This window comes from Juglans regia, chromosome 8 (genome assembly GCF_001411555.2).
Source record: "Juglans regia cultivar Chandler chromosome 8, Walnut 2.0, whole genome shotgun sequence".
Lineage (NCBI taxonomy): Eukaryota > Viridiplantae > Streptophyta > Magnoliopsida > Fagales > Juglandaceae > Juglans > Juglans regia.
Window position 1 is genome coordinate 25,195,374 of NC_049908.1, and position 25,215 is coordinate 25,220,588.

Genomic DNA, 25,215 nt, shown 5'->3' on the forward strand with positions numbered 1-25,215 from the left:
ATTGGGCTCTCCAACTCAACAACACCATTGTCAACAACATGCTCCACCTCAACGTTATTTACTGAATCTACAAACACATTACCGGAGGTACGAGTTAGAGTGGGCGACATCGTTGATCTTCGCTTCGGACCTTCCTTTGAGAAATGCAGAACCCATTTTGGGTTGTCCTTAAACAAGTGCCAACAATGCTCGAATGGAAAGGAGCTTTTCTCTAGTGATTGGTACATAATTTTCGCTTTGTCAAAATTATAAAATAGAAAATAATTTGTAAAATTTGGGCCAAACATTAAATAAAACAGTAAGTACATGAGATTGAAATCAGTGGGTGGATATACTTTGTCTTGCTAGGTCATGTCACTTTGATTCAACTCTTTCACTTGGGCTAGCTTAGCAGAAAATTTGTTTGTCACTTTTTGAATCATCGACCACTGATGTATTAAGGACCCAATGGTTTGGTCCATTGTGCTTTATTTATACTGATTGAAATATAAACTAATTTTCTCTCAAAGTTGGGTCTGTTTTTAATCTATTCCTTGGATAACATCTACACTCGTATTCAACCATGTTGAGACAAGTAGTTTGTCTTCTTCTTAGGTGAAGTTCGCACCCCTTGTTGATTTTTTGTTGGGTAGAATCTCTGATTGGGGTGGGGGTGGAGAGTCATCCACCATCTCTTAAGAATGTTGAGTTTGACTCAAGTAAGTGGAGTCAGTGTTCGGGTCGTCATTGTGAAGCTTCTTGAAGAACATGTATCCATGGTCTTGTGAATCCATCACGTTATACTGATTATAGACAATGAACAGTGGATTGCAACATGTTAGAAGCTCAAAAGCAATGGGGACAAGATATTGCAAATGAAGTCAGGAAATTAAATGTGACATATAGGAAGTGGCAATTTCTTCAATGGTTATAACAATCGATTGTCAGTATAAAGATGGTTATCCAGGTTACCTTGCCTTTTATTACTTCCCAAGTTTTCCTTTGTCTTCACTCAAATTTCCTATAATCACAGCCGAAGGCTATATAGTTTAACTACCAACAAAAAAATCCAACCAACAATTGTGGAACTGAACAACATGCTACATGGAACTAAACAACATGTTGAATGGAACAAACAACAATGAAAGGGTCAAACGAGAACATCATGAAAGGGGAGCAACACATTGCTTTCAATGGATGGGTTTTCTCAAAAGGTAAAGGAGGTAAAAAAGACTTGGACAACGAATTAATAATTCAACTCATTCAACTAGTGAAGTAGGTAACTAAAGAAAAAGCACAAGAAGAGAGTACAAAATAATCTCCCAATAAGCACATATGAAAACAAGGTAGAAATTATCAAAATAATAACACAAAATATAGTTGATATGCAAGTAAGGTGTGGTTCAATTATTTTCAAATAGACAAATTCATATTTTGCTTGATACATGAAGTCTGCAACTAAATCTATGTAATATCCTTGAAAGAAGATGCAGTCTAACTAAGACAATCCAATACAAAAGCAATTTAGAATAATTTCACAAAACAGAAGGCACAACATTGAGCATCAATTTTTCTTCCTCGCCGCATCAACTAAGAGCATCTACATCCGGCTCTCCAACCAAATTTTATGTAAAAAATACACAGAATTTGAAAATAATGCACAAAGTTGCTGCCAAAATCAGTGACATCCAGTTGGCACATAAACCAACAAGGTCCAAGCACCTTTGTAGCACAACCAACCAAGCGCTATGAAGAATCACAAAACCAAAATCCAAAATAGGTTAAAAGGCACAAGTTAAAGAATAAAACATGTGCCACATGAACCAACAAGGACCAAGCCTTCATGCAAACCCAACCAATTAAGCCAAACCAAATAACATAACCAAAGCTTATATTTACAAAAGCTCAAAATGGTGCAATTACAAGCATAGCAAAGGGCACAAGATAGGATGGTTGCAAATCTCGGTTGCCTAAGTGGAAATTTCATAATAAAGATGGTCTTTCGGGTTACCTTGCCATATTGATCAATGAGAATTCACTCAGTTGCTGATATTATGCTCAAGTACACCAAATAATCCTACCATCATCATAACCCCTGCACTTACATATATAGCCCCAACGGCAACCACAAAATCTGAAAATTACACAAAACCCCAATCAGAACCATGATAATGGTAGATCATAACCCCAATGTTGTAGAAAAGACCAAAATGTAAATACCAGGGAATAATCGAATCATCTACCTAAATGAAAACATATAAATCCCCAGTGCTGTAGAAATGAGAAGTTCCAAATTCATAACTATAGTAACATGTAAATCAGAGTTCCAAATGTAAATTACAAGGAATAATCGAATCAGAGACCCAAATGAAAACATGTACATCCCCAATGTTGCTGATTTTGACAAGTTTCAAATTCACAGCTATCCTAACATGTAAATTAGAGACCCAAATGTAAGAAAATTTAAATCACAGCCTGGAAATCACATCTATGGTAACAAAATTTTAGACCCAAATGTAAAACCCTAAAACAATCAAATCAAAGACTCATCCGAGTAACATGTGAATCATAGCCCCAATACTGCAAAAATGACAAATTCCAAATTCAAAGCCACATTTGCAAAATCAGAGACCCAAATGTAAATCACAAGAATAATCAGAGTCCCATTCGAGAAAATCACATAGAATACCAGAGCTGTAAATCAGAGACTCATTCGAGTATATCACATAGTAATGTAAATCACAAGGAATATCATAGCAATGAACTAATATGGGTGAACAACTAAATAATCGACACATAGCATTCTGATGAGAGAGAGAGAGAGAGAGAGTGTGTGTGTGTGTGGGTGTGTGTGCATCGAAGGTGTAAAGACTTACCAGAGACGATGATTGGAGGGGCTACCTGATGGGGACGTGAATGATGGTCGGTAGCAAGTAAGACACAAAGAGAGAAGTTGTGCGGGAGTGATGAACTGAAATGAGGATTGGGGATGTATTGGGAGCTACAATTTGGGTAGAGGGATGAAGCATGCATTTGGGATTTTTCCCAAATGTAAAACCCTAAAGTTTAGAGAAAATTGTGGTTTGGAGAGTCGGATATGGATGCTCTAAACAGACAAGAGGGAAGTGAATAATGATAAAGTAAAGATTTTGAGCCACATTCGTCGTTCTAGGCTCACCATTATTTATTTCATTTCATTCTACTTATTTATGGGTTCTAATTATGGGTAGTAATTCGTGTTTGTGGGTCGTGTCAAGTCATGGATATTTGACTATATGGTTCAATTCGAACCCAACCCATTAAGTTAAATGTATCAGATCTTCAAACCCTAGCATGATCCATTTAAATAATGGGTCATGACGGGTTAGCTATTTTGACCCATTTAATAATTAATTAGAAATTAATCAACACAAGATGACTCATTTCAATCCATTTCATGTAAATGGGTTAAATTAATCCGCATAACTCATTTGACTTAATTAACATAATTTTATATAAAAATTAAAATATGTATTAATTAGTAGCCACAATATCTAAAAAAACAATTAGACTACCCACTATAAAAAAAAAATATCGATATTTTTCAGATTTTAAACTTATAATAAAATCAATATTACAATCTCAATATTAACAAATATAAATATAGGTTCAGAATTACAATCCTAACAATAAAAACATAAGCATATTGAAAAATATCAATATTATAATCCAACAATAATAAAATTGTGATTGTGAGTAAAAATATAAACGGGTCATAACAAGTTGATTTTGTGTTAAGTGAGCTGACTCATTAATGACCAGTTTATAAATCGTGTCTTAACGAGTCACCTATTTTGATTCGAACCCATTAACATCAAAACTCAAACCTGCTAATTTCGCGTCATGTTCGTGTTGAGTTTACAGGTCGTGTCAGATATTACCACCCCTAGTTCTAACTCCAAAGAACACAAACTATGTTGACTTACGTACACGTCTGCTTGACCAAACGATCAGGTACCGTGCCACATATCATCCTGTAGTGCCCCGATCCCGGCGGTTTGGAGAGTTAGCTCTTAATACTTAATATCAATTCCAATACCACAACTATAAAATTCAGAAAATTCAATAAAATATTAATGCTTTTGCTCAACCCAAATATACATGTTCCTTCACCGAAACAACAAAGAAATTCTCAATAAAATAAATTAGAAACTCTCCAAAGACTCGAAAATATCCTTAACCCATCACATTAAAATATTCAAAAATAATAAATTTACTAACTATGACTGTCAAATAAGTACTTGTATCCTCGGATACTTAATTTCTCTACAATCCTCACACCTTACTAAAACTTCATACTCTTGTTCTCTACCTAAACCATCAAAATCATCTGAAAAATATTTGGAAATAAGAGATGAGCTATCAATAACTCAGTAAGCAGAGAACATATACTAGTGTGTAAACATGAGCATTTATAAAGTTTGAAATGCAGAACAAAACACTTTTTATTTTTAGAATGTAGAGTCAGAACATGTTATCAAAAATATCAGAGCAAAAATTAAAAAATATTCAAAATCAAAATCCCTTTGGCATAGCATAATCTGAAACATCACATCTTATCTTATCATATCAGAACATATACTATGTTTAACCCCCATGGTAGGGTTGTGCAAACTTCGGCAGCCAACCGAGCATAAACAAAATATGAATCTTTCCCTTATTATTCTCGGAGCCCTGAGTGTGCACACATGAAAGATCACGCAGAAAACCACTTTGCTTTCAAAGTGGGTGCACCAGAAACAGAAACGTTGGTATCAACCCAAACAGAGGCTACAATTTTACACCCGTGGTAAGGTCAGAACAGAATAGAAACAGAAACAGAATGTTATGCCCAGAGGTTTTTCAGAAATCACATCATATCATATCAGAGTACTGAACATCTTCAGAACATAATATAATCAGATCACAAAAACATAATCTATGCACAAAATTTCATATTCGCTCTCTTTTACATAATTCAGAAACAGAATGACAAACTAATTAATGTCTACACCAGTCATGCCAGAAAATATTTTATTCTTAAACAAAATCTCATGAGTAATGCAGAACAAATAACTGAAGTAGTTCAAATTTCTTTTCATAACCAAACATGCATATTTTTCAAAATCAACTTCAGCCCATTTTATTTTTATGCAAAGTTTAGCATATGAATCCCGCTTATCTAGACTTCTTAGCTTTTTCAGAATTTTCTTTAAAAATGGCGAACAATAATTAATCGTCACCTATAAAATAATCACGTAATTACCGTAAATTTCAAATCAAGCACGTATTTTGATATTTAAGCCTAAACTTCTAAAATAACGTATTTTAATTCCTCAAGACCTAAATTCTCATAACCTCAAAATAAATCATCACTTTCTAAAATCATCAATGTACATTTAATAACTTTGACTAAAACATTTAAAAGTCTGACCTATTTACTTTTGAAAACAAACTATAAAGTTTAATACTAGATAATATAATTATCCCAAAATATTTTAAAATAAACCATAACTATTTTTTAATAGACTAAATCATATCTAAAGTGTAAAAATAACATTACACCATTATCGTTTACTCTTAAAATAAATCTTTACTTAATAACATGTTAGAATACTTAAATTATTTCTGTAATCATAATTAAATAAGAGCTTATTAACACATGCTAAAATTTTAAAACACATTAGCATAACTTACAGTTCAATGGGTAAAAAAAATAACTAACGATATTAGTGTAAAAATATGGCTTAGAAGCATGCAATTACAGTGTTACACTAACGTAAAAAAAAATTCTTTGAATAAAAACAGAGGCTACGTACGCGATGGAGGTTCATCGTGACTGAAGGAGGCCACGGCAAGGCAGGCCAGTGGGAGGTGGCTGAGACACAGAGGTGAAACACTGAGAGAGAGAGAGAGAGAGAGAGACCATGGCGAGAGGGACGACTTACGCACCGAGTAGAACGGGGAGCTACGGACTGGGGTCACCCAGGGTAGCATCCAATGGTGGAGGCTAGTCCTCCGGCACCTTATACTGCCAGTGGCGTCTTATGCGGCTGTGTGGGTAGTGGCTTAAGGGCAGTGGGTATTTGAGACAAAATACTCTGTTTTTGAGAGCCAAAACAGAGGTGCTTACGGTTTCGTGTGGGCTGGGCATGGTGGTGATCTGAGGGAGGAGCAACAACATGGTTGGCTTGACTTCGAGGTGGTGAGGCTACTAGACATAATGGAGGTTGTGGGCTGCGGGGCGGCCGTGAGGGTGCAACTACGTGGGAGGCTACGGTGTAGTTTCGGTTTGTTCGACTCTCGGTTATGGCTAAGTAGCGTCTCCGTGGGTGGCCGAGATGCGGTGTATGGAAGGGAATCTAGGTGGCTGCCGATTTCACGTGGGGCAGGGCAATGGGCTAAAAACCGAGCTGCATTGGATGTTTTTGGGTGATAGCAATGGAGTGCAACACGATGGGGGTTGTGCTGTGGCTGGCGGCAGCAACAAGTTTTGGGCAGTTTTTTTTTCCATGCAGTAGAGGAATACGTGTATATATATGAAGGTGATGATAAAACCCTAGAGATAAGAGAGGAAAGAGATGTGCATACTAACGAAAAGAGACGTGAAAAGGATGGGGAGTTTCTAAAAACAACAGTCGATGGGTTTCTCAGATTAATAAAAAGGGGCGCGGGTCTTGGGGTGATCGGGTAGAGCCCACTTAAAAAAAAAAATTGGGTTCAAGACTGGTAGTGAATAAATAAAAAGAATAAATAAATAAAAGGACTCCTCTGCAATATTTCAACTTGTCACTTAAAAAAATATCGGCCCATAAAAATATTCGACAAAACAACTAGTTTATTTTCCATACATATAAATCCAAAATAATTTTAGAAAACGGCTTAATGCTGGGCCTAGGTGTTACATTCCCCTCTTTCTACATAGGATAGATAAAAGAAAAAGAAAATATATAGCGATCTTGGCCCTTGCACTTGACTAATGCCTAGTTTGGATAGCAACATCTTTCCCATTCATCTCATCTCAACTCAATATCTAAACATTACAAATAAAAATATTTTTCAATTTCAAATTTTTAACTTTTTCATCTAATCATTACAATTTTCCTAAATTTGCAAACAAAACACAAAATATAATTTAATTTTTTCAAACATCAAAATATAAATTATATTAAAAAATTATATTATAATAATTTTTTAACTTTATAATATTTTTATTCAATTCTCTCATTTCCCAAAGTCACATAAAATATATTAACTCAATTCATTTTATTACTATTCACAAACAATTTCACTACAATTTACAGAACATCTCATCTCACTCTCTAAACCAGGCCTATGGGTGTACGGGCTAGCCAATGATGCGGTCAGAGTCTGTTTTTAAAAGATTATTTTTTTTGTATGGATCTCACATTTATTCATTTTTGAAAATAATAAATGCGATGGATTAATTTTTTTCATATGAATATCATATTTACTCAATTTTTTTAAAAAGATGACACTTATATAAACTAAAAATATCATTTCTCTTTTTTAATATAAATATATTTTCATAGTTTATATATATATGCATTACTAGTGTTTCCTAAAAAAAGATTAAATGTTATATCATATTATAATACTATAATGTTTTTTTATCCTTTACATATTTAAGATATTTTCATTACCTATATTATGTATAAGACTTATTTTATTAATTTTCTTATAATTTTCAATATATCGCATTAATACATAAAATTATAAGTACAAATAACATTCTTTCTTTAATTTTTCTTTTTATCATTTTACATATTTAAGATATTTTCATTATGCTGAGACTTATTTTGTCAATTTTTCTATAATTTTCAGTATATATAGCTGACAACGCATATAATTATAAAATTATACGTACGTAATTTTCCTTTGATTATACTGTTTACTTGAATACTATTATAAAATTAAAATAGTACTATAATCTTTGTTTTATACAAACTATATTATATAATAAAATGATTATCATTAAGAAAAATATACGTACATGTATACACCTCAACCAAGTACTCGATCCCATCTACGTTCTAAGGATTAGATATCCCAGAAAACAGATCGGATCAGATCGATCAGGAATATTGGCTTCCCAGATGTCGCCTAAGGCAGGTCGATTGCCCTCCATATTTTCATTGTTCTACGGTGGATCAAATACAAAGGATTATGACATAAATTAATTAATTAATTAGGGTATCATAGAATAACTCATGTAAATTAGGAAAGCTGGCTGAAGCCCGACAGTATATTCTTTTATATATACGACATAACATATTAACCAAAAACTACGTACAGCAATATATATACATTAATCCAGTATTAATATTTATTATGCTAGAAGAGTACTCATGTGCTCATACTACACACACCCCAGCATATGCATGCACGTACGTACGCATGCATCTCTTATTAAAGACGTGCTTTAGCCTGTAATTAAGCAAACCTCTTACGAACCGGATCTGGACCTTAAGTATGAGAGAGTCCGATCCTCAGTTAAAGGAGCATTTCACACACACCTACGCACGTAGGTAGGTCCAGAAATGCGACAACTAGTAGTGCTGGTTATGCTGATCAGGATGATGACAATGATCATGATAATTCATGATGATAACGTTGCAGCCGCCTTGCCCATCGTACTCAGGCTGTATTACATTAAATTAATTCACAGAAAAACATAGATATATGGTAAAACAAAAGGTGAAAACAATATATAAGGTTTTAGAAGATAGGAAAGATAAGTATGTTTATCATGTAGTCCTGAGAGGAGTACTTACGGAACTTGAGCTTCCAGAGCGATGAAGCTTGCCAGAATGGTCATGACGCTGCTGCTGATGCACACCATGGAGAGTAGTGCCTCTGTGGCGGATTGGGTAGCCATACTCATCCGTACGAATCACGTTGCCATATTCGTCTGTGTGGATAATGTTGCAGTATTCGTCTATGCGGATAACTTTGCCGTCTGTGCTGATAACGTTGCCGTATTTGTCTGTGCGGTTAACGTTGCCGTATTCGTCTGTGTGGATAACATTGCCGTATTCGTCTGTGCGGATAATGTTGCCGTATTCGTCTGCGCGGATAACGTTGCCGAATTCGTCTGTGCGGATAACGTTGCCGTATTCGTTTGTGCGTATAACTTTGCCGCCTGTGCGGTTAACGTTGCCGTATTTGTCTGTGCGGACAACGGTGCCGCATTCATCTGTGCGGATAACGTTGCCGTCGTCTGTGCGGATAGCTTTGCCGTATTCGTCTGTGCGGATAACGTTGCCATACGCGTTAGTTTGGGCTGCTCCGTATTTGTTTTGGTAATGTGCCATTTTCAAGGTTAAGTGTGATATAGGATGGATTAAGTACTGTGAGTACTTTGGATTAATCTGGACTAACTTATATATATCGGTACTGGTAGGCCTGATATTTATGTATATGAACATGCATGACGACAGAATTGTTAAACGTGCCGCGTTACAAATTGCTAAACTTGCCACGAAATTACTTCTACTAGTTTCGGTTTGAGATGAAGTTTCGTCAACTCAAACCGAACACGTCTAATCATAATTATGTAACCTAAGACGTTTATTATGTCCAAACACGTTTACTCATCGTCGGCGACGAAACTTCATCTCAAACGACACTTTCAGCTTCTATCACTTCCACGTGGCCATGAGTAATAACCTACGTGGCATGTTTAACAATTTGTAACGTGGCACGTGTAACAATTTTGTCGTTATTATTCATCCAACACAAAATTACTTATTTTTATTTATGACCATTAAAGATAGAATGCATGTATTATACATATAAATATTATATAATATTTACGGCAGATATTTTATTTTCTTTGAACAATATATAAAGTACCATATGCTATATCCCAAAATATCTAAACATATTTATAAGTAAAATAGAATAAAAAAATAAAATGACATATTTTTAAATGAGTATGAAGGCTTATGTTTAGAATTTTTCATTTCATAAACTGAACAGAAACCGGACCTCATGTGGTGGAGCAGCCACCAAAATTTTCCTTAATACTCGAGTTTTGTTAAAACTCAAATTTTAGCCTTAGATTTAAAAAATAAAAAAAAAAAATCTAGAATTTTTTTAACTTAATGTTGTTTTCTGTTATGGAGATGGACATGTTTTGAAGGCTAGATGTTGATCATCAAATGGTTCTATTATCTAATATTGACAGTGAATAGCATAAACTTGTCCTAAAAATGTATGTTAGTCATGAGAATCTCTAGAGATGTAATGCTATAAACGTACGATCTATTAATAGTCGAATTATCGTTTGGGATGGAGAATGATAAACTTCTTACACGAATATGTTTGTCTTATATCGTCTGACTTAATATTATTTGCAGAGACCTAACAATCTTAATAAACATAAAATTTGGAAATATTTTTTTATTACTCATAATTAAAATAATAAAAAGAAGGTAGACCAAAAAACTTTTCTTTGATTTGAACTAACTCAATAAAAAGTACTTCAATTCTTAAATGAAAGTGATTACACATAAGTAATCCCACAAACTAATGTGGCTTCATGTGATCCATCAGATATATTTTATAATAAAAGTAACTTTACAATTTGACAAATCACATCAAGTCATATATGTTTGTGATTACTTTTATGTAATCACTTTGTAGCTACGTTCGAAGGTGGGAGGTTTTTTTTTTCCCTCTTGCTTAAGCCTGAGGCTATCATGCCCTTGGTGTATTTCCCACCCAAAGAAAATGGCATTGCTGCGAGTGATGTCCTCATAATTTTGAAAAATCTGTATACGTTACTATTTATTGAAAAATTTGCTATTGGTCTTCTTTAAAATAAAACACAAAGCATTGCTAAAAGACATATAGAAACTTACAAAAAAGAGAAAACTGAACATTTACACGAAAAGTTCTTTGAGGAAGAGATTCTCTAAGAAAAAGAATCAATATCACGTGGAATCAAGTCCTTCTAAAGGCAAGTGAATAGACATTTTTAAAAGCTAATAAATGGATGGGAAAATATTGGTGAAAGTATTCCACAACTCCTCTGCCAGCAAAAAACCCACGACCAAGAGGACTGTATGGAACTATTCCAATTCCAAGTTCGATCTCCTGCATGCACAAAACCATCAAGATAGACCAATATACTTGACTTTTCCCTCTTCTCCTAGTTTCTTAAGTTCCCTGACCTACAAACCAAGAAGTAGCATCTAATCAGTTTTGCCACTTAAGTCCTATGATAATTAGACTGAAATAATGAATTTCAAGAAAAATCAACCTCTTCAGATTGCAAAATAAAAAATAATTAGCAAAGCCACCCATTACAGGCCTACCTGATACATGCCACAGTGGGGGAGAACATGTTTTCTCTCTTTTTTCAGAGAAATTGTAAAATCTGAAGAGAAAATGAGAAAGGAACTTCCACCTCTATAGAATTTTAACCACTGTGAATGTAGGGCTGAGATGATGTTCAGGCCACATTCAATGAAAACAAATGGCACACCATTTAAAATGAAAGTGAAACAAGAACAAGGGGAAGACACTATAATCAACATAGAAAGAGCCGATGCAACTATAATGTCGTGCCCCCTATAAACATCTAGATTGCCAATCATAACGAAAATTAAATTTGATAATAGACTCCAGCTTGGAATAGTATGAAGAGAACCAGAAGAATGTTGGCAACACCATACGAAAATTCACAAGTGCCTGTAATTTAGACAATACGGTCCTGTATAAAATAGCTAAATTGTGAAAACAACTCCATGTAAGTTATGGAACTGATTCAAGTAATTGGAACACAACCATACAGGGTTGGATGTGTTGAGTTGTATGGAGGTTGGGAAACCCTCAAAGTTTTCCCGTATCAAATACGTATGAGTATGAGTCTATGAGGAATTCTGTCAAACACTTCCCCAGCATTGCTCTTATTCCATATCTGAATCTTTTCATTACATTTAGTTTATTTCCTTATAACATCATTGCAGCCACATTCCATTGATCTGATATGTTAAATTTACTTTACAATAAAAAATATTTTACAATCTAGCACATCACGTCATGTCAGTTTGTAAATTTACTTTTATGAGATTTATTTGTAGATAAAACATTTCTCTAATAGTTTTGAAATTATTACAATTTCATAAATAATAATTTTTTTTTTATAAATAATCGTTTGGTATTTTTACTTTCAATGGTTAAATAAAAATAAAAATTATGGTTTTTTCTGAGATCTAACAGTAAGATTTTTTGTCATTTGTCTAATGGTAACAGTTTTTATCCTTTATCTAACGGTAATATTTTTATATTTTGTCTAGCGGTAACATATCCTTTTCAACTTGCAACGGTAATTTGTTTTTTTGCCAATTTCCTAACAAACATATTTTCAAATGGTAAACTTTTTATGTATTAATAAGAGCACGTATGGATCCATTCACATCTAGATTAGCCTAAGTTTCATTTCATCTTAAGAGAAAATTGTCATTTCGGCATCATTTTCCACTCCCTTCTTTAAATGGATTTTTCTTTCTTTCGCAAATTGTTGTTTCATTTAGACTCGAAAGATGAGGTGAAGCTTATTTTTAATGACGATTGAGGATCAGCATCTACGTACTCATCGTGATTTTCGTCAACGTCGTAAGTATATTAAGCACGATCATATTGAAGGGCACAAACGACTATTTTCTTTTATCTATCCTTTTTCTACATAAGATAGATAAAAGAAAAAGAAAAGATATAGTGATCGTGCACCCTTGTACTTGACTAATGTCTGGTTTGGATAGTAACATCTTTGTCATTCATCTCATCTAAACTCGATATCTAAATATTACAAATACAAACACTTTTCAATTTAAAATTTTTAACTTTATACTCAACAACTTTCCTAAATGTCCAAACAAAACACAAAATATAATTTAAATTTCAAACATCAAAACAAAAATTATATTAAAAAATTATATTATAATAATATTTTAACTTTATAATATTTTTATTCAATTCTCTTATTTCCCAAAATTACATAAAATATATTAACTCAAATAATTTCACTACTATTCACAAATAATTTCACTACTATTTACAGATCATCTCATCTCACTATCTAAATCAGGCCTATAGGCTAGCTCATGGTGCGGTCAGTCATCAATAGTGTTATTAAAAGATTAATTTTTTTATATAAATCTCACATTTACTCATTTTTTTTTAAAAAAGAATGTGCGATGGATTAATTTTTTTATATGAATATCATATTTATATAAAAAAACCCGACCCTATATTTTTCTTAGGGATAAAATTTGAATAATTTTATTAAGGCTCCATTATTATTATTATTATTATTATTATTATTATTATTGTTATTGTCATTGTCATTGTCATTGTCATTGTCATTATGATAATCATTATTATTATGATTATGATTATGATCATCATTTTTCCTCCAAACCCATGAATCCTCTTTATAATACAACTCCTCTCTATTGGATTTTTTTTTTCTTCTTTGAATTTGAAACACGCACCAAATCTAATCCACCCACATGCACATGCACATGCACGTCTCTTCTTTTAATTTTTTTTATCTAGGGTTTTCTTCTAGGTTCTCAAACATATATTCATACGCACGTTACACTCACCAAAGAATCGGCAAGCCGCAAGTTCTCCACCGTAAATCCTCCTCTCACGCTTCAAACGTATGCATGCACGGCTCCATCCTTTTCCTCCGCTTGCACGACAGTGTGTTTATTTATACACTCACGCACACAGAGCACTTTTCACAAACCTCCTCCCCACAGTTCGTCCACACACTGGCCAGTTGCACCCAGGACCTTCTCCGTGTCGACCACCGTAATCCATAGAAATAACCTCACTTGCCGAGTTGGTCTGTGTCGATTTCTTCACACACAGCAAACTCACGATATCCCCACGCAAACCCAGACAACAAGCCCTTGTCGCTGCCCTCCACCATCGTCACTCAGCCAAGCCTTCACTTGCGCCACCCTGCCGCAACCCCTTCCAGTTGCTTAGCCACCGTGTGATAGCCACTGCACACGCACGGCAACCACTTACGACACCTCTGTTTTCCACACCCAAAAACAGAGCACTGAGCTATCCGACCATAAGCCACAGCCTTGCCACCCTTAGCCGCAGAACACGCCGACCAGCACAACCCTGAGACACCCACTCCATCCCGGTAAGCCCACGACTGTCGTCGTCCCCCTCTTTCTCTCGATTCGTTTGCGGCTTGACTAAACTCCTGCTCTCCTCCTCTCGGCGTCAACTCCCGCTCTCCTCCTCTCAGCGTCATACCACCACTGCCCAGAGAACCCAGTCGCGCCGCCGGCCATTCCCAGCCACCCAGAACCGTTGTCGAGTCAGACCCTCTCCCTTGGTGAGCCTCCATCGCAGACCTCTCTTTCTCTCTCAACTCTTTGTTTTCCTTTTGTTTAGCCATGTTTTTGGATTCTAGAAAAAATCCGTAAGTCTTAGTGGGCCGTTGGGCCCTAAGCCCTTGTGCGTACGATGGGCTCATGTAGTATTGTTTTATGGGCCAGGTTTTTGACTTTTACAAATTTATAATGATGTTTTATTGGACTTGTTTTTTTTAGATTGGATTTGGCTTAGTTGTGGGCTGGGCTTGAGATTAATTAGATTTGTGTCATGGTAATAGAATTGTATTTTAAGCTCGATAGATAAAATTATACAGAATTGATGTCAATAGCATAGAGTCAATGTGATTTTAGAGTTATGAAGGATCAAAGTTTATGGAAAATATAGATTAAGTTGGAATTTCTAGTTTAATTAAGAGGTATGTCTTTAAGTAGAAATTTACGTAAGCTATGTGTCTATCTTATAGGAAATCAGTCGCGCTCGGAAATATTGGATTAGCGCTACGAGGTAAGTAGCATGATCATATCTTTACGCCTATGTACAGTGAACTGTTTGTCTTTATATAAAAGATATTATGCATGTATGCCCTTTATTGGAAGCCCCTTTTTATGTACCCAAAACATGATAAAATTATGAAAAAGTCATGATTTTATGTGAAAGATTATTCATGAAATTATTTATTAAATGCATGATTTTATGTGAAGGATTATTTGTGGAAGATTATTCATAAAATTATTTATAAAATGCATGATTTTATGTGAAAGATTATTCATAAAATTAGTTAGGAAATACATGATTTTATGAGAGAGTTTTTTCGTAAAATATTTATGAAAAATCATGATTTTATGCGATAAAACATGTATCATGACGTTTATGAAAGAATGCGATTTCATTTGAAATCTATGATACGATATAACAAGTATGTATGTGATTTCTTTTGAAATCTATGATATGATATGTATGTGATTTCTTTTGAAATCTATGAAATGACAAGTATGCAAGTATGATGTGATAAAATATGTAATGACATATGTTATGATATGAAAACGGTACCTATGTTATGGGCATATTGCATTGCCAGGTCGTGCATGCTGGTAGTGCACCCAGTATTGTCCTCCTTATGTATGGATTCCACAACCCGTGGCCACGGGCGGAATCAGAATCTATTTAGATTCGCTAACCCTAACTCACGGGGGTCAACAGTGGGTAACGACCTATGATAAGTGAAAGATAAGTTAATGTTCATGCTTATGGTATTTATGAATGTATTTATGAATTTGCACGCTTTTCAAGAAACCTTATGTTTATTATGTTTACTGTATGATGTGTTACTTATTGAGTTCGACTCATTTTAGTTTGTTTTCATATTTTTAAACCCCCCAAGTGATGACATTTATGAAGTTGAGACTGCAGGACAGGACTTGACTCCGGGAGGCGAGGCTAAGGCCTAGACAGATTTTGCTATGACTATTTCTATGGTTTAAAGTTTAAATAAATTATTTTGATAATCACATGAGACTTCTATATTTTTAATAAATGCTTCCGCAGACTTTATTTTGAATTTTCAGTATTTATTGAAGTTTGTTATTTTATGGAATTCTTTCGTATCTAGCGCGTTGTTAAAAATGAAAAGCTTTTATATTTAAGTTTAGTAGTAGCACACTGGTTCCTCGAAAATTCTAAAATGTATTTTCGGGAACGGGGTGTTACATAAATATATTTTCATAGTTTATATATGCATTACTAATTTACTAGTGATTCTTAAAAAAATATTAAATGTTATATATATCATATTATAATACTATAATTTTTTTTATCCTTTACATATTTAAGATATTTTCATTACCTATATTATGTATAAGACTTATTTTATTAATTTTCTTATAATTTTCAATATATCGCATTAATACATAAAATTAAAGTACAAATAGCATTTTTTTCTTTAATTTATCTTTTTATCTTTTTACATATTTATGATATTTTCATTATGCTGAGACTTATTTTATCAATTTTCTTATAATCTTCAGTATATATAGCTGACAACGCATATAATTATAAAATTATACGTACGTCATTTTCCTTTGATTATACTGTTTACTTGAATACTATTATAAAATTATAATAGTACTATATATAATCTTTGTTTTATACACCTATATTAAATAATATCATGCATGATTATCGTTAAGATGAATATATCATATATATATATATAAGAAAAATATACGTACATATATATAATTTCGTGCTAAACCCATAAAGAAATTACACAAAAATAATCCTACAAACTAGCGTAGTTCTAGGTAAGCCGTCAAATTTGAATTACAATAAAAATAACTTTACAATTTCATACATTAATTTGCAAAATTATTTTTATCGAATCACTTTGTAACAAGTATTTCTCTTTCAGAAAATTATGACATGACCGAGTACTCGATCCCATCTACGTTCTAAGGATTATATCCCAGAAAGACAGATCGGATCAGATCGATCAAGAATATTGGCTTCACAGATGTCGCCTAAGGCAGCTCGATTGCCTTCCATATTTTCATTGTTCTACGGTGGATCAACTTATTGGGAGGATCTACCTTATAATCCCATGTATGTGCACATCAGTTCAAACTTCAAATACAAAGGATTATGACATTAATTAATTAATTAATTAGGGTATCATAGATTAACTCATGTAAATTAGGAAATCTGGCTGAAGCCCGACAATATATTCTTATATATACACGACAAAACATATTAACCAAAAACTACGTACATCAATATATATTAAGCCAATATTAATATTTATTATGCTAGAAGTGTGTGCTCATACAACACACCCCAGCATATGCATGCACGTACGCATCTCTTATTAAAGACATGCTTTAGCCTGTAATTAAGCAAACCTCTTACTAACCGGATCGATCTGGACCTTAATTATGAGAGTCTGATCCCCAGTTACAAAGGAGCATTTCACACACACCTATGCACGTAGGTACGTCCAGAAATACGACAATGTAACACTTTGTTTATGAATTTGGTTTATGGATTGATGATAAGAAATGGATACAGGAGAATAGATAGGTTGCCTACTTCGAGGGTAGGATCCTCCAGAATATTAGAGAGAAAAGAGAGAAGATGAACAGTAGAGAGAGAAAAGGAATCTTGTAAATTCATGCATAACCATCACTCTTGGTGCTACAATGATATATCGTTCCACTACTAACAGAAAGGAAAATGAACTAAAACAAATGACCGTCACTTAACAGTAAATGAAAGACACTATCCTTAATGGGCTCGCAGGCCCATAAAACACCCCCTAATCCATTAACTCAACTAACACCCTTTATTCTTTTCTGGCCCAAGGCCCACACGACCAGACCATCCCCTTTTGACTCAACACTTCTACTTTTCTCTTCTCAACTATGCCTCTTATCTTGTCTCTATAGCTCAGACGATGTGTGACAAAGCCTCCCACTTTAGATCACCTTGCCCACAAGGTGAGAGAAAGAAATCTTGATGGTCTCGTAAGCCTCCCAAGTCCCGTCTCCTCGCCCATCCCGTGCCATTGAACCAGTATCTCGGTCTGTGGTCTATTAAGCACCTTACTAACCCTTCGATTCAACACCTTCACAGGTTCAGGCTTGAGGGCTCCGTTGGAATCAACTGGTGGTAGAGTGGGGATCGCCAAGATCTGTGTCCCCAGCTTCTTCTTCAGCTGAGAAACATGGAAAATCGGGTGGATGGCTGCCGTCTCGGGCAACGGTAACTTGTACACTACTTCTCCGACGCGATGGATGATCTGAAATGGGCCATAGAACCGCGGCGCCAGCTTTAGATTGCGACGGCGAGCTACCGATGACTGTCGGTACGGCTGGAGATGTAAGTAGACCCACTCACCCACTGTGAAAGTTTGTTCCTTTCGTTTTAGATCAGCATATTTCTTCATGCGGTTCTGTGATTTCTGTAGATTGTGCCTTAATAACTGTAGCATTTGATCCCTAGCCCTTAGATTTTCCTCCACTGCTTCTGTTTTAGCTAGCCCGGGAGTGTAGTCCAACAATCTAGGAGGGCAATAGCCGTAGAGGGCTTCGAATGGAGTCACACGAGTTGATGTCTGTTGACTAGTGTTGTACCAATACTCTGCTAGGGGAATCCAATGGACCCAGTCTTTGGGTCGATCTCCAGCAAAACACTTCAGATAGTTTTCCAAAGTTTTGTTTACAGCCTCTGACTGCCCATCCGTTTTGAGGATGATAGGCAGTACTAAAAGCTAGCTCCACCCCCTGAATTTTAAACAATTCCTGCCAAAACAGACTAGTGAAGGTGATGTCCTAATCAGAAACAATAGACTGGGGCATTCCATGTAACTTCAATATGTTTCGAGTAAATAATTGGGCAACTGTTTTAGATGTAAACGGATGAGCTAAAGGTGTGAAATGTGCATATTTAGTAAGTCTATCCACCACCACCCACACACAATTTTTCCCCTGTGAAGAAGGCAAGCCTTCTATAAAATCCATTGAGATCTGTGACCAAGGCTGAGAGGGAATAGGTCATGGCTGTTGCAAGCCACTGGGTTTGGACTGATCTGCCTTCACACTTTGGCACGTGTCACACCCTCTAATCATATTTTTAACATCTAATTTCAGTCCCTGCCAATAAAAGTCCCTCCTAACCCTGTGCAAGGTCTTATCATAGCCTGAATGACCTCCCACAGGGCTAGTATACAGCAGGTGCAGCAACCTTTGCCTGAATGTTGGATCCTCACCAATTACTAGCCTGTTTTTGTAAAACAACAACCCACTTCTCACTGCATAAGTAGCTGGTAAATCCCCATTCTGACACCTCAACATTAGGTCTTGCACCTTTGGATCACTACCATACCCATGCTTAATCTCCTCTTGCCAATCCAAAGTTGGCAAAGAAATAGCAGCAAGGATCACTTCTCCCTTGCAATTCTCCCTTTCCACCCTCTTAGACAGTGCATCAGCCACTATATTGTCATTTCCTCTTTTATATTCTACCAACACATCATAGCCCATCAACTTGAACACCCATTTTTGTTGCATAGGAGTGCCCACCTTCTGCTCTAGCAAATATTTAAGGCTTTGGTGATCGGTCTTCACTACAAAAGGCTGTCCCATCAAATAGGGCCTCCATTTTTGCACTGCCATTACGAGGGCATATAGCTATTTTCCATAGGTTGATAAGGCTAACACCCTTCCCTTCAAGGCCTTATTGTAGAACGCTATTGGTCTTTTTTTTTTTGCATAAGAACAGCCCCAATGGCACTTCCCGACGCATCACCTTCTATTGTAAAGGGTAGAAAAAAATCTGGAAGGGTCAACACCGGGGGTTGAGTAACTGCCCTCTTTAAGTTTTGGAATGCCTCCTTAGCCTCTTCGCTCCACACAAACTGGTCCTTTTTTAATAAATTGGTAAGAGGGGCTGCAAGGCTGCCATAGCCTTTAATAAATTGCCTATAGTACCCGGTGAGTCCCAGGAACCCTCTTAGAGCCTTTAGTGAAGTAGGAAATGGCCAATCTTCCACTGCTTGCAGCTTTTCTGGGTCTGCCTTTACCCCCTCTGCTGAAATTACATGCCCCAAGTAAGCCACTTCCAACGTTGCGAATCTACACTTTGACATTTTTGCCAACAACCCATGATGTTTCAGCACCTCTAGAGTCAACTTTAGATGTTTTATGTGCTCCTGTAATGAACTGCTATACACCAAAATATCATAAAAAAAAACCAACAGAAACTTTCTCAAGTATGGTTTAAAAATGTCATTCATTAAACTCTGAAAAGTATATGGTGCATTCGTTAGCCCAAAAGGCATAACAAGGAACTCATAGTGCCACTCATGAGTCCTAAAAGCAGTCTTGTGGATATATTCAGATTTGACTCGTATTTGGTGGTACCCCGAAGCAAGTCAAGTTTAGAGAAAAACTTAGATCCGCTAAGTTCATCCAGTAGTTCTTCCACGACTGGAATTGGGAATTTATCCTTCACTGTCACACTGTTTAAAGACCGGTAATCCACACACATTCTCCATGAACCATCCGCCTTTCTCACAAGTAACACTGGGGAGGAATCGGGATTGTTACTAGGCCTTATCACTCCTGTACTTAACAGCTCTTTGACAATTTTTTCAATCTCATCTTTTTGGAAGTAAGGGTATCGGTAGGGTCTTACTGACACAGGTTTAGTGTTTGGATAAAAAGGGATAGCATGGTCTTGAGCTCGGTTTGGGGGTAAACCCTTAGGTTCATCAAAAATTTCTTTATACTGGACAAGTATCTGCTGTACAGCTTGAGGCACACTCCCACTTAGCTTCTCTTCCTTGGCTTCGATCAATTGTAACAACACCCCATTTCTTTCCAGCCCATGATTCTGATTTATATTCCTTTCTTCAATCACATTAAAAGGGAATAACAACAAACAGCCTGTTCATTATACTGGAATCACATGGACAGCTCCTTGAAATTCCATAAAATGGACCCCAATTCCCTCAACCATTGCACTCCCAACACCATATCACATCCCGCCAACACTAACACATAATAATCAGTAATGAAAGTATGGCCTTGCATTTTAATTCTAACAGCAGTACACTTCCCTTCACAGCCTACTAAATCACCATTCGCCACCCCGACTCTTATTTTCTCCCCATTATTCACATTCAAGCCTCCTCTTTTGACTACCGAGGGATTAATGAAATTGTGTGTGCTACTAGTGTCTATCAGCACCACAATTTCCAGATTTCCCAACCTTCCTTTGATTCTCATAGTCTTAGGGCTTAAAGACCTTATCAATGCATTAGGGGAAATTTCTGGTTGGGCTGTATTGGTGGTCAAATTGAGTACTTCATCATCTTTTTCATTTTCTTCTACTAGACTGGTCATGTTTTCGGGCTCCTCAGTTACCTCCTCAATCAAAAATATCTTATGCTGTTGACACTTATGTCCTAGGTTCTACTTGGAATCACAGTAATAACAAAGGCTCTTTTCACATCTCTTTCATTTGTTGTGGTTTGATTTTTTGTACAGGAACAAGGGCTTTGGGACCAAACTTAACATTGTTATTTGTTGCTGCATGAGGTAATTTCAGAATTCTAGTATCACGGTTGTGATGGATTTTTTTTATGGATGCCTACATTTTCCTCTTGAATCTTTGCAAGGTTGTAAGCTGTTAACAGATTGTTTGGGTAAAACATCCTCACCATTAACCTTATCTCATCCTTTAACCCGCTAATAAAACAACTTAGGCTGTACCCTTCCGACAACCCTCTGAGCCTATTAGACAGTGACTCAAAAGTTTGATTTGTATTCTTCGACAAATCCAGTTTGTTTTAGCCTAGTTAAGGCTTCTATGGGGTCATCATATGAAGATGGCCCAAACCGTACCAACAAGGCCTTGGTAAAATCCTCACTCCTTTAGAACTCCTGACTCTTCAAGATCTTGGAACCAAACTAGAGCTTAGCCCTTCATATGGAAGGAGACTAGCCCTTAGTTTTTGTTGGGGCAAGGTGTTATAGTAGGAGAAAAAATGATTGGTTTTGTATATCCATCCATTTGGATCTTCACCATTAAAAGCTGGAAAATCAAACCTTATCGAGCGTGGCTGCTGATCTTGACCACCTGAAGATGATTCCCTACGAACCTAACAGCTCTTGTTCTGCAGCTCCACAGTCAAGGCCGCCAGCTACTGCACTACAGAATCCGATTACTTCTTGAGGGCCAAGACTTCAGTTTCCAGCGTTTTAAATTGTGACTCAATGGACTTGCAGAGTAATTTCAAACCTTCTGCCAATTACGCAAGTCAAGTGCCATTTGCCATTTCTTCTTTTACTAATCATAATCACAGGTCACTTGGAAACTGTCTCTAGATACCACTTATAACACTTTGTTTATGAATTTGATTTATAGATTGATGATAAGAAATGGATACAAGAGAATAGATAGGTTGCCTACTTTGAGGGTAGGATCCTCGAGAATATTAAAGAGAAAAGAGAAAAGAACAGTAAAAAGAGAAAAAAATTCTTGTAAATTCATGCATAACCATCACTCTCAATGCTACAGTGATATATCGTTCCACTACTGACAAAAAAGAAAATGAACTAAAATAAATGACCGTCACTTTACAGTAAATGAAAGACACTATATATTCTTAATAGACTCGCAGAGCCATAAAACACCCCCTAATCCATTATAACTCAACTGACACCCTTTATTCTTTTCTGGCCCAAAGCCCACACGACCAGCCCATCCCTGACTCAACACTTACACTTTCCTCTTCTCAACTATGCCTCTTTATCTTGTCTCTATAGCTCAACGATGTGTGACAGACAACTAGTAGTACTCGTCATGCTGATCATAAGAAGTACCAGAAAGCTTATCTTTGATCTTTTCCATCACACCCTTATGATGACGATGCTGCGGCTGTTCCCCAGTACCGTAACCGGCCGTCGTGGGATAAGTCGTCGCAGTCGCATATGATGTATCACTTCTATGGTCCTTGTGTCCAACTCCAGAAATGCGGATTCGGTTGCCATACTCATCCGTAGGAATCACGTTGCCGTATTCGTCTGTGCGGATAACGTTGCCGTATGCATCTGTGCTATTGGCTCCTTCTCCCGCCATGTTCCTTCTCCCGCGGCCTTGCCCATCGTACTGTATTACATTAAATTAATTCACAGAAAAACATAGATATATGGTAAAACAAAAGGTGAAAACAATATATAAGGTTTTAGAAGATAGGAAAGAAAAGTATGTTTGTCATGTAGTACTGATAGGAGTACTTACGGAAAGGTCATGACGCCGCTGCTGATGCACACCTTGGAGAGTGGTGCCGCTGTGGCGGATTCGGTTGCCATACTCATCCGTAGGACTCACGTTGCCGTATTCGTCTGTGCGTATAACGTTGCCGTATGCATCTGTGCTATGGGCTGCTTCTCCCGCCATGTTCCTTCTCCCGCGGCCTTGCCCATCGTACTCAGTCTGTATTACATTAAATTAATTCGCAGAAAAACATATAGATATATGGTAAAACAAAAGGTGGAAACAATATATAAGGTTCTAGAAGATAGGAAAGAAAAGTATGTTTATTATGTAGTACTGAGAGGAGTACTTACGGACAGGTCATGACGCTGCCGCTGCTGCTGCTGCCGCTGCATACCTTGGAAAGTAGAGCCACTGTGGCGGATTGGGTTGCCATAGTCATCCGTAGGAATCACGTAGCCGGATTCGTCTGTGCGGATAACTTTGCCGTATTCGTCTGTGCCGGCCATAATGTTGCCGTTTTCGTCTCTGCGGATAGCGTTGCCGTATTCGTCTGTGCTAGTTACGTTATCATACGCGTCAGTTTGGGCTGCTCCGTATTTGTTTTGGAAAAGTGCCATTTTGAAGGTTAACAAGCGGAAACAAAATCACAAGCAAAGGCTGAGAATTTTAACGAAACAGTGTATAAAGATAAGCTTGCTAGCTGCGACTGTTCTTTGCACGGATATACGATTGGATTAAGAGTGAGAAACTTGGATTACTCTGGACTAACTTATTTATATCGGTAGAACTGATTATGTATATATATGAACATACACGACGACAGAATTGTTACACGTGCCGCGTTTCAATTTGCTAAACGTGCCACGTTATTACTAATGATGGCCATGTGGAAGTGATAGAAGCTGAAAAATATCCAATGATAGTAGCTGAAAAATATCCGAACACGTCGGTTTGAGATAAAGGATTTAATGAATAATATAAAAAGAATTTAATGAATGACTAGTGTGTTCTAAATTTAGAAATTAGTTTAGACTTTACTGTAGATATTTGGAATATAACTAATTCAATGTGAGAGATTTTATGATTTAATAGTTAAATTTTTATTAAATTTAATTTTTAATTAATCCAATGAGAATGCTCTAACGATAGACATGTGAAAGTGATAGAAGCTGAAAAATATCCAATGATAGTAGCTGAAAAATATCCGAACACGTCGGTTTGAGATAAAGTTTGCTCGCCGACAATGAGTTCGAACACGTCTACTCGTAAACTGAGATGAAGTTTCCGTTTGAGATGAAGTTTTGTCGCCGAACACGTCTTTAATTAACATCATTTGGAGAGACATCATGCGGATCTTTCGTTTCTGATCTTTTGACAGAAAGCAAAATCCAATATTCGGAAAAATAAACTTCCACGTGGCAGCGAGTAATAACGTGGCACATTTAGCAATTTGTAACGCGGCACGTGTAACAATTCTGTCGGCATGCATGTTCGTATAAATAATCAGGTCTACCGATATATACAAGCTAGATTTCCTCTTGAATGTCCGGTTGCCGACGCTTCTGGGATGCTGCTTCTAGAATGTTCCAGTAGTCATTAAATTTCATATTATTAAAAAAAATCATTTATACAACTACTGGTTTACAAATTACAGGGCAGGGTTACTTTAGTGCCGTAGGGAATCGGGATTGGTTCTTCGAAGATTGGCGCCAAGTATTTCATCTACCTTTTCTTATCTTGGAAAAATAGTACGTAGCACTTTGCATTCTTTTATCAATAATCATCTTTCGGCTAACTGAGGCTTAGTTTAGGCTTGATTTCATCTCACCATCAAAATATGTACTATTTAAATATAAATATTTTTTAATTTCAATTTTTTAAATTTTTTAAATTTTTATCTAATCATTATAATTTTTTCAAACTTTTAAACAAAATACAAAAAAAGAATTCAACTTTTTCAAATCTCAAAACAAGAAAAAAATTTTAAAAAATTAGATTCTAACTCTCTTTTAACATTATAATTATTTTACTCAAGTTTTTTCTTCTCAT

The 25,215-nt window shown here is 36.0% G+C and overlaps 3 protein-coding genes across 5 annotated transcripts in view; all 3 read right to left on the reverse strand.

Moving 5' to 3' along the window:
- Positions 1 to 8,225: 8,225 nt before the first annotated feature.
- Positions 8,226 to 25,215, reverse strand: part of LOC108981712 (epsin-like) — a 123,176-nt gene continuing 106,186 nt past the window's right edge. Inside the window, exon 4 of the transcript XR_004802283.1 lies at positions 8,226 to 8,483. The gene's annotated coding sequence lies outside the window, so the exon portion shown is untranslated. The remainder of the gene's footprint in view (positions 8,484 to 25,215) is intronic.
- On the reverse strand, positions 8,521 to 23,937 carry LOC118343653 (dehydrin DHN1-like). 3 transcript variants are annotated; one of them, XM_035693575.1, is made up of 4 exons: positions 23,517 to 23,937; positions 23,188 to 23,382; positions 22,735 to 23,055; positions 8,521 to 8,567 (listed from the first exon to the last, which is right to left on the reverse strand). In XM_035693575.1, the coding sequence occupies exons 1-3, from the start codon at positions 23,781 to 23,783 to the stop codon at positions 22,735 to 22,737; spliced, it is 783 nt and encodes a 260-aa protein (XP_035549468.1). In that variant the 5' UTR covers positions 23,784 to 23,937; the 3' UTR covers positions 8,521 to 8,567. The 3 variants fall into 3 exon arrangements, with proteins under 3 accessions (XP_035549468.1, XP_018810669.2, XP_035549467.1); XM_018955124.2 differs by lacking the exon at positions 8,521 to 8,567 and adding an exon at positions 17,304 to 17,395; XM_035693574.1 differs by lacking the exon at positions 8,521 to 8,567 and having other exon boundaries at positions 22,414 to 23,055.
- Positions 8,561 to 9,338, reverse strand: LOC118349310. The gene is made up of 2 exons (XM_035693579.1): positions 8,793 to 9,338; positions 8,561 to 8,660 (listed from the first exon to the last, which is right to left on the reverse strand). Exons 1-2 carry the CDS (start codon positions 9,330 to 9,332, stop codon positions 8,568 to 8,570), a joined length of 633 nt encoding a protein of 210 aa, XP_035549472.1. The 5' UTR covers positions 9,333 to 9,338; the 3' UTR covers positions 8,561 to 8,567.

Bases quoted from the DNA above. Each gene is read 5' to 3' on its own strand.
- LOC118349310 (XM_035693579.1), bottom strand. From the start codon at position 9,332: ATGGCACATTACCAAAACAAATACGGAGCAGCCCAAACTAACGCGTAT. The intron at 8,661-8,792 runs GTAAGTACTCCT...AATGTAATACAG, and splicing joins GCTCTGGAAGCTCAAGTTCC to CCTGAGTACGATGGGCAAGG.
- LOC118343653 (XM_035693575.1), bottom strand. From the start codon at position 23,783: ATGGCACTTTTCCAAAACAAATACGGAGCAGCCCAAACTGACGCGTAT. The intron at 23,383-23,516 runs GTAAGTACTCCT...AATGTAATACAG, and splicing joins GGCAGCGTCATGACCTGTCC to ACTGAGTACGATGGGCAAGG. The intron at 23,056-23,187 runs GTAAGTACTCCT...AATGTAATACAG, and splicing joins AGCGGCGTCATGACCTTTCC to TACGATGGGCAAGGCCGCGG.